Source organism: Carcharhinus amblyrhynchos, chromosome 9, assembly GCF_965287045.1.
Source record: "Carcharhinus amblyrhynchos chromosome 9, sCarAmb.v2.hapA, whole genome shotgun sequence".
In the NCBI taxonomy this organism is placed as follows: domain Eukaryota; kingdom Metazoa; phylum Chordata; class Chondrichthyes; order Carcharhiniformes; family Carcharhinidae; genus Carcharhinus; species Carcharhinus amblyrhynchos.
The window spans coordinates 77,563,503-77,576,183 of NC_137332.1; the positions used below are offsets into that span (position 1 = coordinate 77,563,503).

At 42.2% G+C, this 12,681-nt stretch overlaps 1 protein-coding gene across 1 annotated transcript in view; it reads left to right on the plus strand.

The window, feature by feature from the left end:
- Positions 1-12,681, plus strand: part of astn1 (astrotactin 1) — a 2,322,431-nt gene that overhangs the window by 1,504,142 nt on the left and 805,608 nt on the right. The window contains exon 13 of the mRNA XM_080195939.1: positions 4,345-4,536. Within this exon, the coding sequence (XP_080052065.1) occupies positions 4,345-4,536 (192 nt within the window). The remainder of the gene's footprint in view (positions 1-4,344; positions 4,537-12,681) is intronic.

A 12,681-nucleotide genomic window follows, 5' to 3' on the forward strand; every position in this document is an offset into this window, starting at 1 on the left:
TTCCAGAGTCTGAAACAAAAACATCCTCAGGTTTAGCACTCCAACATGCGTATTTATAGGACATTACAATGTAAAACAATTGAAATGGCATGTCTCAGTGAACTAATTGGTCCATTAAATGAGATCCCATGTCCTTATCTACAATAACTTACACCAGTCAGACGATAGATACGGGAATGAATGTGATGGTGGTTAAAACAAAACAGCCATACTTAAAGGTGTAAGACCTCTCACAAAGCTAGCATCTCCACTCGATTCCTTGGTCTTTGCTGCATTTTCCCAGGATTTGTGTACATTTATAATGATTTCTGTGGGTCCTTTTCATCTTCTCGGGAGTTCCACATTTCTAACACGCTTTCCACCCTCTGCTCTCATAGTGCACAATCACTATGAAATGGACTGGAGCAGAGGATACTAAACAATCCACTGGCCTGCCAACCCCTGTGTTCAGCCTGACTATCTTGCAGCTTTGAGTGAGACCAAGAAAGAGCAACAAACATGCAAGCACAATTGGAGAAACTCTCTCCTTCTTCTCTCCATCCCTCTCTCTCTCTTCCTGTCTGCCCCACTCCTTGCAGTATTTTGACACAGTGGTTAGCACTGCTGCCTCACTGTGCCAGGGACCCAAGTTCAATTCTAGCCTTTGGGTGAGTGTCAGTGTGGAGTTTGCACCTTCTTCCTGAGCCTGCGTGGCTTTCCCCCGGGTACTCCAGTTTACTCCTACAGTCTAAAGATGGGCAGTTTGGTGGATTGGACATGCTAAATTGCTCCTTCGTGTCCAAAGGTTTGTAGGTTAGGTGGATTAGCCATGATAAATACATGGCGTTACGGGGATTGATAGTCCTGGGTAGGATGCTCTTTTGGACAATTGGTGCAGACTCGATGGGTCGAAGGGCCTCTTTCTGTACTTCTGCACTCTGGTTCTGTTTCACTCTTGTGAAAAACACAATTGATGCGTGACACAAACAGCTTTGACTATGCACAAGGACATGGCACTGTCCAGAAGAGAACAGAGAACAATCTAAATTCTCCGTTCTCATTGGCAGAGGTAGCAGTGCAATCGAGAATGGATAACTTCTCCCTATCTTCAGCTTCAGTGATGAACAAAAATTTATAACTACCCCTTTGCCAGGTCTCTTATTCTTATGTTAATATCTCTCATCCAAACAAGGACGGAATGGGACAAAGTCACAATGATCATTTGGAAGGCCACTGCACACAATGGGCTGAATGACCTCCTTCTGCACCGTAACAACTCTGTGATTCCGATTCTGACATTTAATCCTCAGCTCCTGGTTCTGTCCTCAATATCTGAGCAATGACGCCACGTGCTGAGGTCAATCTCCACTGTGAGGGTTTAACTTGAAAGCTGTTCTTCTGACCTCTCTGTATTGCATCTCATCATATTCAGTTAACTTTATTGGCAAAAACCCTGAACCACATTGTGAGGGTAGTGTATTTTGGATGTAAAGTTCGAAGTTGTGGCACCAATTGTTTGGAGACTGTAATGGCTTTCAGTGCCTGCGCACATTTCTACATGGGCAGCACGGTGGCACAGTGGTTAGCACTGCTGCCTCACAGCACCAGGGACCCAGGTTTGATTCCATGCTCGGGCGACTGTGTGGCATTTGCACCTTCTCCCTTTGTCTGCGTGGGTTTCATCCAGGTGCTCTGGTTTCCTCCCACAGTTCAGATTGATTGGTCAACCTAATTTCCTCCTTGGTGTCAGGGGAATGAGCAGGGTAAATACGTGGGGTTATGGGGATAGGACCTAGCTGGGATTGTTGTCGGTGCAAGCTCAATGGGCCGAATAGCCTCCTTCTGTGCTGTAGGGATTTTATGATTCCATGAATTGTTCTCATGCTATCTTGATAATGCGGCACCATACACTCACTTTTAAAGTAGGCATTAGTCAACTTGCCTCTGCAAGTAAGTGGCCCAAACAATTTAGTTTGCCTTGAGGCAGTCTGCATCAGTATGGATTGCCTCTGGAAAACTACTCAGGGAAAAAATAGTAATTGAATACCATAATCACTGTTGACCACAATCTAGACTGGAGTCTGACCACAGTCCCAACTTTGACCTCCAGACTCCCTCAGTTTCTCTGCAGCTTCAACTGAGCCACCCACTATGGAAGCGCTCACCCCTAAAAAATCTTCAATCTTTATTTGATCCCTGATAGCACTCCCAACATCCCAACAATGCCCACAGGGTTTGTGACCTTTCTAACCAAGGCACAGCCATATTCTTGAGATCTGTGACCTCTCTAACTGATCACATACCAAATACTGATCAGCTCAGATTCCAAGGTCCTCCCTTCCCACAAGGAACCTTAATCTAATCACTTACCTAGAATTTTGAATGCTAACTATTGCAGGCTTCTATCATATCATTATTTATATTGCAGTGAGATCCATGATCCAAAACTCAGGGCTCCTCAATCTCCCATTTGAGCACTGGCTATTCACATGATAGAGCGAAGTTACCCAAAAACAAACATGCCAAAATTTCCAGGCCATTAACTTGTCTTGGGCATTGACATAGCTACACTATGCATCCATGTAATACATTACATCAGTTTTACTTGAGATTTTACTGAATGAAGCAGTTTTCTCCAGATCATTAAATCCAAAAAATGTGTGTACTTTGTAAGTCAGAACTGTATAGCATCAGGCTCCTTACATGAACGTAGGAGAATACTGTTAGTATTTTCCTGCTGTTAACTACTGAGGTATTTTAGAGATTTATGTAGCAACAAAAACATATCCTAAACACCTAGATAAACTCTATCCAGGGAAATAAAAACAAATCAGCTGTAAATCCATTTTGGTTATAATATATCATTCTGTGAAAATTTCTTTGAAATTGCTAGATTTACCCTGCTTTAAGGAAAATGCTTGCATGATTCATTGAAATCCCAAGAACCTCATTTAATGGAAAGCGAGATCTCCTGATCTGTTTTGCAAAAAGGCACAAGCTCTTAAATATGTTATTTTTAAAAGGACAACTCCAACTTAATTGAAAGAGTGAAAATGCGAAAAGGTCACTTTGTGTCATAATAGTTTGATGACTTCCCCACCTACGCTCAGTCATAATTAAGTTGCCGTTTTCCTTTAAAGAGAGATAGAAATTAAATTAATTAATTAGACATTCATCAAGTTGGCAACTAGGAATATATTTGAGCAGCAACCATCTCATCACCATTGCACCCTGACAAAAGGCTAATCATCCATAATCAAAATAATCCTGTTACTTGGACTAATCTCATTATGCACAATGCAGCACACTGTAAGCAGTTTCATAAGTTTATACTTCATATACAATTGTAACAGCGTATAAGTGCATCAAATTTGATCAAATCTATGTTTCATAAATGTATTTCTTTTACGATAAATCAATATCTTTTACTAAAAGTTGGATAATTTATGCTTTTTTAAACAACTGGAACTGAAAAATGTTGCCGAGTTTGCATCTGGGTGAAGTTATTTGTCAAACTCTTGTACTGAGGGGTCACCAATGATAAATCATGTTTAACAGCATGTGCAGTCTATCAATCAATCTGATTTCACCTTTGTCCAGTTGAAATAAAAGTGTTTATATCATCTCCTGCTGTAACTCATTAGGTGGTGGGCCTGCACTACTAGTAGTCCCAACAGCATCAGAACTGAGTAATGGTTGCTGCTGGGAATGTGAGGAGACTGTGGGATACACAGGAAATGGCTTTAAGACACAGATAAGTCTATATGGGGAATTTTCAGGGTGTCAGGGAAGAGATATGAGGAAGGGTAGGAGGTAGGGAATGGATTTTAAAGGCCAGGTAGAAAGGTATAAACATGGGATCAGATTGATAACTCCAGAGGAGGTACCCCCTTCCTTCCCACCTTTCCACCAAAGCTTGTTAAAAACAAATCAGCCTTCATACTTGAGTCTTCTTCAGCCAGCCGGTGTATTATGGAGGGAGGGCCAGATTGAGGCCTTAAGTTGTCAATATTTGGTGACATAATTGCTTCAATAGACCCAAGAGCAGATGGTCTAGAGGATGTCTTATCCACCCCCACATGCCCTCTGCACAATGGGGACCAGGTTGGAGGTGGGTGGAAATGTGGTTGCCTAGGCAGTTGACATATTTTATGTGCTCCCTCACTGAAAACACACCCTGTTTTTCTTTATTACCTCAGAGCCATTGAGCTCCCTCTGTTCAATTTCCATTCCATTCCAGTCTTTAATGCTGTCCGATGATACTTGGTCACCTCTTGATTTACTTGATCTGAATTTGTTAATATTTGTGATGTTACGTGCTTTAACACTTCACTTAAGTTTGTCAACCAAACTTTTTTTTAATAGTTGTATTGAGGACTACAAGCTAGCTCCGGATGGAAGGCTGTGCCAGCTGATTTCTGAATCCTGCACCAATGGCCTGGATTGTGCCGATGCCAGCATTCCTCTGAACCAGACTTTCTTCAGGGATGTCTTCTACGGTTACAATAATCAGACGAAGGAACCTGTGCTCGGCCAAGTCTTCATGGGAACATTCAGGTAAGATTTAATACTCTTCACATTCTGTTCTTCTCTCTACTACAAGCATACATTTACTATTGAGTCAGAAACAAAGATTTGAAGAACATCAAGGCAGTTCCTTTTTCTTGTACTGGTGGTGACCTCTTTTCAGTTTGTAGGTGTTGTCCAAGTTAAGAGACAGATGGCTAATTGCTGTGCCAAGGCAATTTTTGCTAACTTCATTTATTAGTTTAGAAGCAGATGGCTTCAAACTTAATAGGGTTTTTTTCTGAACCCTAAAGTAAATAGCAAAGTTATATGAACCCGTTGAAGGTGAAGTACGATAAAGTTATTCTTACAAACTGGCACTGTTAAACAAACACAGTGTATGACAAGTAGACCTTCACCAGGGTCAACACGACTGAATAAACCTAGCAGTCAAAACATGAAAGTATCACAAGCATTTTTGTTGTGTTGCAACTGTTCATAAGGTATTTGGAGCACCACAGTTTCAGATAAAACAAAAAGTTGCTTTCAGACTTAGCAAACTAGTATGATAACTGATTATACAAACACAAACCTACACTATTTAACCCATTTGCTATTGAATAGGGAAGAGGCGATAATAATAATGGAAATTTTCATTGTTACAATTCTATGCTGGAATTGTTTTGTAGATTAGCAATTATTCCATTTTTTTATGATCGGGATATTGGACAGTTCAAATGCAATGCATATGCGACGAGAAGTGAGCAGCAGATGATCATAGGTTTTCTGTGTGACGTCGTTGCTAATTGCTAATCACTGCTGCCTCTCAGACTGTGAAATCCAGTATGACCCTTTCCTCCTCCTCTTCCAGGTGAACAAATCATTTTGGAGGCCACTTTACAGTTTACACAAATGGGCCTTACTAACAAGCATTTCCTTTCACTGCAGTGAAAATCATGCTATGAACAGATAACCGTTCATGTGTTAAATAACATTGAAGTGGGGTCTCAGAGTCACTCTATGTGCACAATTTCGCTGGTAGTATCTGATTCGGTTTTAGTGGTGAATTCTCTTCTTAATAGTTTGTGCTTTAACAATTCCAATGCTTTCAATAGCTGCAGTAAATAGCAATAATCTGATAGTTCTTCTCTAGAGCCATTATGTTGCCCAAGATAAATTTGATCCCTCCAGCAATCTTGTCATGCAAAGCTTTTTGCTGTCATGGTATATGATACATGTATATTTAGAAGTATACTGCATTATAGAAGAATTACTCTACATTCACTTTACAACTTTGAGTGTTTCCCAGGTACAGATGTTTAGAGATGATACTTGCCTGGAATAATGAATGTAGAAATACACCATTCAGGTTGATCAATTTCCCAAATGTAGTTGGACAGATCCATTAGTTTCGGTAGTAGAACTTTGTATTATTGACATGAGTTCAACTGTTTTATTTAATGTCTATATCGTATGCTGGTTGTAGAAACATTGAATGCAAATGAATAAAATAAATATTTGTCACTCAAGATATAGGTGGTACTGAAGAGAAAAATGGAAAAGCCTTCAATTTGCACACATCTCACTTTCAAATTCAGTAATGTATCTGGCTGCAGAATAAAGAGAGTGAGCTGTTGCTTGCAGCATGGCTTATTATACATTTTTATATAACTTCCAATTTTATTACAAAATAATTTTAATCTGGTATTCTGAAATGATCATATTTCACTCATGTCTGTTGCATTGATTTAAAATATTAAATAAAATTGTTAAAGCAACCTACATCACAGCAAATCCATGCAATATTGTTTTATTTTGCACTTACAATGGCCATTGGGAGTGATCAGAAGGGTCTGCTCAAACGTTGTCCTGTTACAGCCATCATTTGTACAGATCATCCGAGTATATTCAAGCCTTTTATACACATCTAATCAGGTGAGTTCAGAATTCAATTCTGAACAGATCTAATCACATTCCTTAATGCAATGGATTTCCTACCTTGTTTATCCAATAAGTCTTTACCAGAATACAATTACGCCTATAATTAAAATACCAATATGGTTGGAGCTTTCTTTTTCCCAGAGCATTCCATTCTTCATAAGCCTTCATTTTATTCGAGGCATGCTGTCCTCTTTAACCCCTGCCAGACAATGCTAACCTTTTATTTTCTGAGTTGGCCCTTTATTTATATTCTACTTTCTCATAACATGTGCCACTCAACCATCAGTTTATGTTACATACCATGATGGCACTATAATGAGGCCAGAATATCAACTCAAAACCCTATTCTAGCATACTGTTGCCTCTCTCTTATTAAGGCCAATATGCCTCAGTAACCTATAGAATCATAATGTTTGGAATTGCAAAAGGTACTTAAATCATCAAACCAATCTCTTACATAAATGAATCAAGACAGACAGCCTATTTTTCCTTCCTGCCACATTAGCATTTGAAGTTTATGTACTCCATTGCAAGAGAGTTTTATTTTAGTGACTTTTTACCCTGCTTCCAACACAATGTTCCTCCCCATCCTAGGAGTGTGCCCTTGCTCTCGAATGGCACTGATTCCTCACCATTGTGTCGGACCCAATCACATGGCCCGCAAAGAGTTGCCCCCTTAAAGGGGCCACATTACTATAAGGTCTCGCTTGCTTTTTTTGACCTCTAATCCAGATGCTAATCCTCAAACCCTTCTGATGATTGAAATTTCATTCTTGAATTTTTGTATTAAACTTTTACATTAATGATAGGTACTGGTTGCAGGAGCAATGGAGTTCCTGACCTGTACCAAAATAGTGGCATTCTATACTTACCAGTGTAGTAGCTCACTTTATATGACGTAAACTTCTTTCATATATCTTTCTTTGACACTGAGTATGTAGAAAGAGATTTGTAATAACATACCAAATTTCAGAATTGAATAACAATTTAGGGAACTAGATTTTTGACTGCCTTCATTCGATGTTAAACTATTCCAATACAGATACATTTTCATACATTTGCCAAATAGTTGAAGCACTGCAGGGTATCGATATTTGCCTGTCTTGATAATATGACTACCAAAATATCAGGCAGGGAAATCTGGCAGCATTTACAGCATTTCCCCTCCATCATTAATTTCCCCCATAAAACAATGAACTTGGAAGTAGAAACGCAATTGGCACAAAGAATTCCTGAATTGGAATGATGTCTCTTTCCTCAAGTTTGCTGAATGGACTAAAGTAAAAGATGTAGTTGGTGTGGGGGGCAGTGCAATGTATAGAATTCGCTCACAAAGTGATACTACAGGTGGACACAGTAGCTGGAATGTTATGGCTATTTCAATTGGTTGTGTTTTTCCATCCCACTGCAGTGAATGGAGATTTGGTTGGATACCAGATTCTCCAACATCACTGCAGCGGGAGCATGATGTGAACAGCCGGTAAGATCACGCCCACTGTTAACCTTTAAGGGTGGCAAGTGAATGGCAGTCACCATCCTGAGAATCTGTGCCTGGTGCACAACTGCCAGCTCCCAAGCTCCCACTGCCCTCTAACATTCACTTGAGTGTAGATTGGCAGTGGGTGGGACTTCCAGCCACTTTTCAAAGGAAGTCCAGCCTGTGAGAGCTGTCGGCTAATCTGACAACTGCAGCACTGTGCCTGGGCTGAAGTCCTGGGATCTTTGAAAATGTATTTCCTGGGAGTCCTGCCGACAGGAGGATAGGGACGCCCCGGGCCCAATCGCAGAATCGGAGGAGAAGGCCGAGGGCAAGATCCAGCATCCTGGGAGAGAGGGTGCTCAAACTCTGAGGGGGCTTACAGAGTCTATTTTAGACTTTGGAATCTATTTTGATTGGATAAGTAGACAAGAAGGCATGGTGGTATATGAACAATAGCAAACATTTAATTAAATATTTTAAGGTACTCAACAAAAAATACCTTTCATTAAAAAACAAAAGCTCAGCAGGAGAGATCCATCCATGGCTTAATATGGAAATTAACAATGGTATGATATTAAATGGAGCATCTTATAGCATTCCAAAGAACAGTAGTAAGCTTGAGAATTAACAGAGTTTTTAGAAATGCATAAAGAGGAACAAAACGTTGATATAAAAGGAAACAAAAAATGTGCAAATAAACTAGTCAGGAATAGAAAATCAGATCATAATAGCTTGTCTTTAAGTTTATAAAAAAAGAGCAGATGGCTAAAGTAAATGTTACTCCTTTAGATGCAGGCAGTGGGAAAAATATAATGGGAATAAGAAGATTGCAGAGACTTGGAATATCTTGTGTTTTAAGTTTAAGTTTATTTATTATTGTCACAAGTAGGCTTACACTATCATTGCAATTAAGTTACTGTAAAAATTCCCTAGATGCCACATTCCGACACCTGTTCAGGTGCAGAGGGAGAACTTAGCATGGCCAAAACCTAACCAACACATCTTTGTGGGGAGAAACCGGAGCACCTTGAGGAAACACAAGCAGACCATGGGGAGAAGGTGCAGACTCCGCACAGACCGTGACTCAAGCCGGGAACCAAACCCAGGTTCCTGGTGCTGTGAATCAGCAGTGCTAACTATTGTGCAACCGTGCCGCTTATCTTCACGGGTGAAGAAACAAACTGCATAGCAGAAATAAAGGGTGACCAAGAGCTAATAGTAATGAGGAACATGAAGTAGTTAGTTACAGCAGACAAAAATATTAGAGAAACCTCAGGGACCAAATGCTGAGAAATCTCCAAAATCTGATGGTTGTATCCTGGGTTTAAAAAGCGGTAGCTGCAGAAATGCTGGGTGTACTATTTATGATGTTCCAAAATTCTTGACATTCTCGAATGGTCCCAGTGGTTTGGAAGTTAGCAAGTGTAACACCACTGGTCAAGAAAGGAGAGAGAAAGAAAACAGACAAATACAGACCAGACAGCCTGATATCAGCAATCATCTTCAAACTGGAATCTTAAAGTCTCAACAAAGCACTTTGAAAATCATAAAACTATAAAAAAAATCAACATGGTTTTAAGAACATAAGAAATAGGAGCAGGAGTAGGCCATCTAGCCCTTCGAGCCTGCCCCGCCATTCAATAAGATCATGGCTGATCTGTCGTGGCTCAGTTCCACTTTCTCGCCCTCTCCCCATAACCCTTAATCCCCTCTCTTATCAAAAACCCATCAACCCGCGTCTTAAAAATATTTAGCAAGGTAGCCTCCACCACTTCAACGGGCAGAGAATTCCAGAGATTCACCACCCTTTGAGTGAAGAAGTTCCTCCTCAACTCTGTTCTAAACCGCCCTCCCTTTATCTTGAGGCTGTGCCCCCTAGTCCTACTGTCTTTTTTGAGCGGGAAGAGTCTCTCCACCTCTATCCTATCCATCCCATTCATCATCTTATACGTCTCAATGAGATCTCCCCTCATTCTTCTAAACTCTAACGTGTACAAGCCTAGTTTATTCAGCCTCTCCTCATAGCTCAACCCCCTCAACTCCGGTGTCAGCCTAGTAAACCTCCTCTGCACTCCCTCCAAGGCCAAAATATCTTTGCGCAGGTGCGGCGCCCAAAACTGCACACAGTACTCCAGCTGCGGCCTCACCAATGCCCTATACAGCTGCAGCAAGACCTCCCTACTTTTATATTCAATCCCTCTCGCTATGAAGACCAGCATCCCATTCGCCTTCCTGACCACCTGCTGCACCTGCAAGCTGGGTTTTTGCGACTCATGCACAAGGACCCCGAGGTCCCTCTGCACCGTCGCCTGCTGCAGTTTTTCGCCACGTAAGTAATAGTCCTTCCTACCATTATTCCTACCAAAGTGGACCACCTCACACTTGCCAACATTAAATTCCATTTGCCATTTCCTGGCCCATTGGCCCAGCCTATCTAGATCCTTCTGCAGACTCTCCACACCCTCCGCACAATTTGCCGTTCCCCCAATCTTGGTGTCATCAGCAAATTTCGACACTCTACACTCGGTTCCCTCCTCCAGATCATCTATATAAATGGTAAAAAGTTGAGGCCCCAGCACCGACCCCTGGGGCACTCCACTAGTCACCATCCGCCAATCCGAATAGTACCCGTTGACCCCCACTCTCTGCCTCCTATTTGACAACCAATCCTCTATCCACGCTAACACCCTACCCCCAACTCCATGTCGTGTAACTTGTGTTTTGCAAACATGTTAGTTTTTTTTTAGCTGTTTCTAGTGGGATAGATAAAGGAGAGCCAATAGATGCTTGAATTTCCAAAGGCGTTTGATAAGCTGTTGCAAAAAACTTTAATATACAAGATAAGACTCATGATTTTTGGGTAATATATTAGCATAAATTGAGAATTGGTTCACAAATAGGTAGCAAAGAGTAGGAATAAATGGAACATTTTCAAATGGCAGACTATAACTGGTGGAGTGCAACAAAGATCAATGTTGGGGCGTTAGGTCTTTATAATCTGTATTCATAACTTAGATGAAGAGACAAGGAATATTGTATCTCGGTTCGTGATGATTCAGAGCTAGTCTGAGGGTAAGCTTTGTGGCGGACACAAAGAGGCTATCAAGAGATGTAGTTAGGTTACGTGAATCAGCAGAAGAGTGATAGATGGAGTATAATATGAGCAAGTGTGAGGTTATTCGCTTTAGCAGTAATAATAGAAAAACAGAACATTTTTCAAAGGTGTGGAACTCTTAAATGTTGATGTTCAGGGAAACTTGGATGTACTTGTACAAAAACGCAAAGGTCCCGATTTTACTGTTGTGTTGCACCCATTTTTGGGCGCGAAAACTTGGTAAATCAGGTGTGAGGCAAATAGCACAATCTGCACCTGCATCCGTGCAGCTTCCTACTTTACCAAGATCCAAAATATCCGCGATCACAACTGCGCCCGAAACAGGCGTGACGTCAATTGAAATGCATGCATTTAAATTGACTTAATGAGCTGGACGCCCAATCTTACTGGCATTTCCCCCTTTACCATTGCATTTGCCCATCCAGATTTGGCGCAAAATAGATATGCTCGGCAAAGGTCTGTTTCCAGAGTTCCAGCTTCTGAAGAGGTAAGTTCAGAGCTTCCGGCAGTTCTCTGAGTCGGATTGGTGGCGGAGGCAGGAGAGAGGGCCAGTCAGTCAGGTGGTTCTCTGGTGGGACGCTGGGGGGTGGGGAGGTGGAGGGGGGCCCAGATCATATTGTGGTGGAGGGGGAGGAAGGAGGCCAATTCATTCTCTGGTGAGGGGGGAGGAGAGGGGGAGGTAAGTCAGATGTATCTAGAACAAAGAACAAAGAACAACCCAGCACGGGAAACAGGCCCTTCGGCCCAACGAGCCCGCGCCGCCGCATCGCCCTACACCTATTCTACCCTGCATGTCTACGAATGGGACCCTACTCAGTCAGATTCAGGGAAGAAATAGTGTCAATTTGGTGGAAACCAATTAGCCTAAGAGCACATCTTTGGGGTGTGGGAGGAAACCGGAGCGCCCGGAGGAAACCCACGCAACCACAGGGAGAATGCGCAAACTCCCACAGACACAGGCCCAAATCCATGTATCTGCACAGCTAGCAGTGCTAGTCACTGAGCTGTTGTGGAGCCCGTCTATCGGTCCAGGATCAAGCACACACACCGACATGAAGTACTAGGCCACTCCTGGACTTCCAAGAGCAGCCCACGCACAACCCGCCGTGTGCATGCCCCTCGCTTGACACGAGGTGGACCTCCACCTGTGGAATAAAGACAAAACATATTAGTTATACAGCCTGCCCTTCCGGTGTCTCCCGAGGTTTGACCCTATTTAATAGCCCCTACCATATCCCTCCATTCCCGTTTCACTCATATGCCTATCTAACTGCAACTTAAACGAGTCCAACGTGCCTGCCTCCACCACCCTACTCGGTAGCGCATTCCAGACCCCCACAACTCTCTGCGTAAAGAACCTTCCTCTTACCTCCAAATTATACCTCCCCCCCCTCACCCTTAAGTGATGACCTCTTGTGTTCGTACCCAGTCTAGGGAGCAGTCTCTCACTATTAACTCTATCTATTCCCTTCAGTATCTTATATACCTCTATCATGTCCCCTCTCAATCTCCTTCTCTCCAAGGAGAATAGCCCCAGTCTCTTCAGTCTCTCCTCGTAACCCAGTCCCTCCATGCCAGGCAACATCCTGGTAAACCTCCTCTGCACCCTTTCCAGAGACTCCACGTCCTTCCGGTAGTAAGGTGACCAGAACTGGACGCA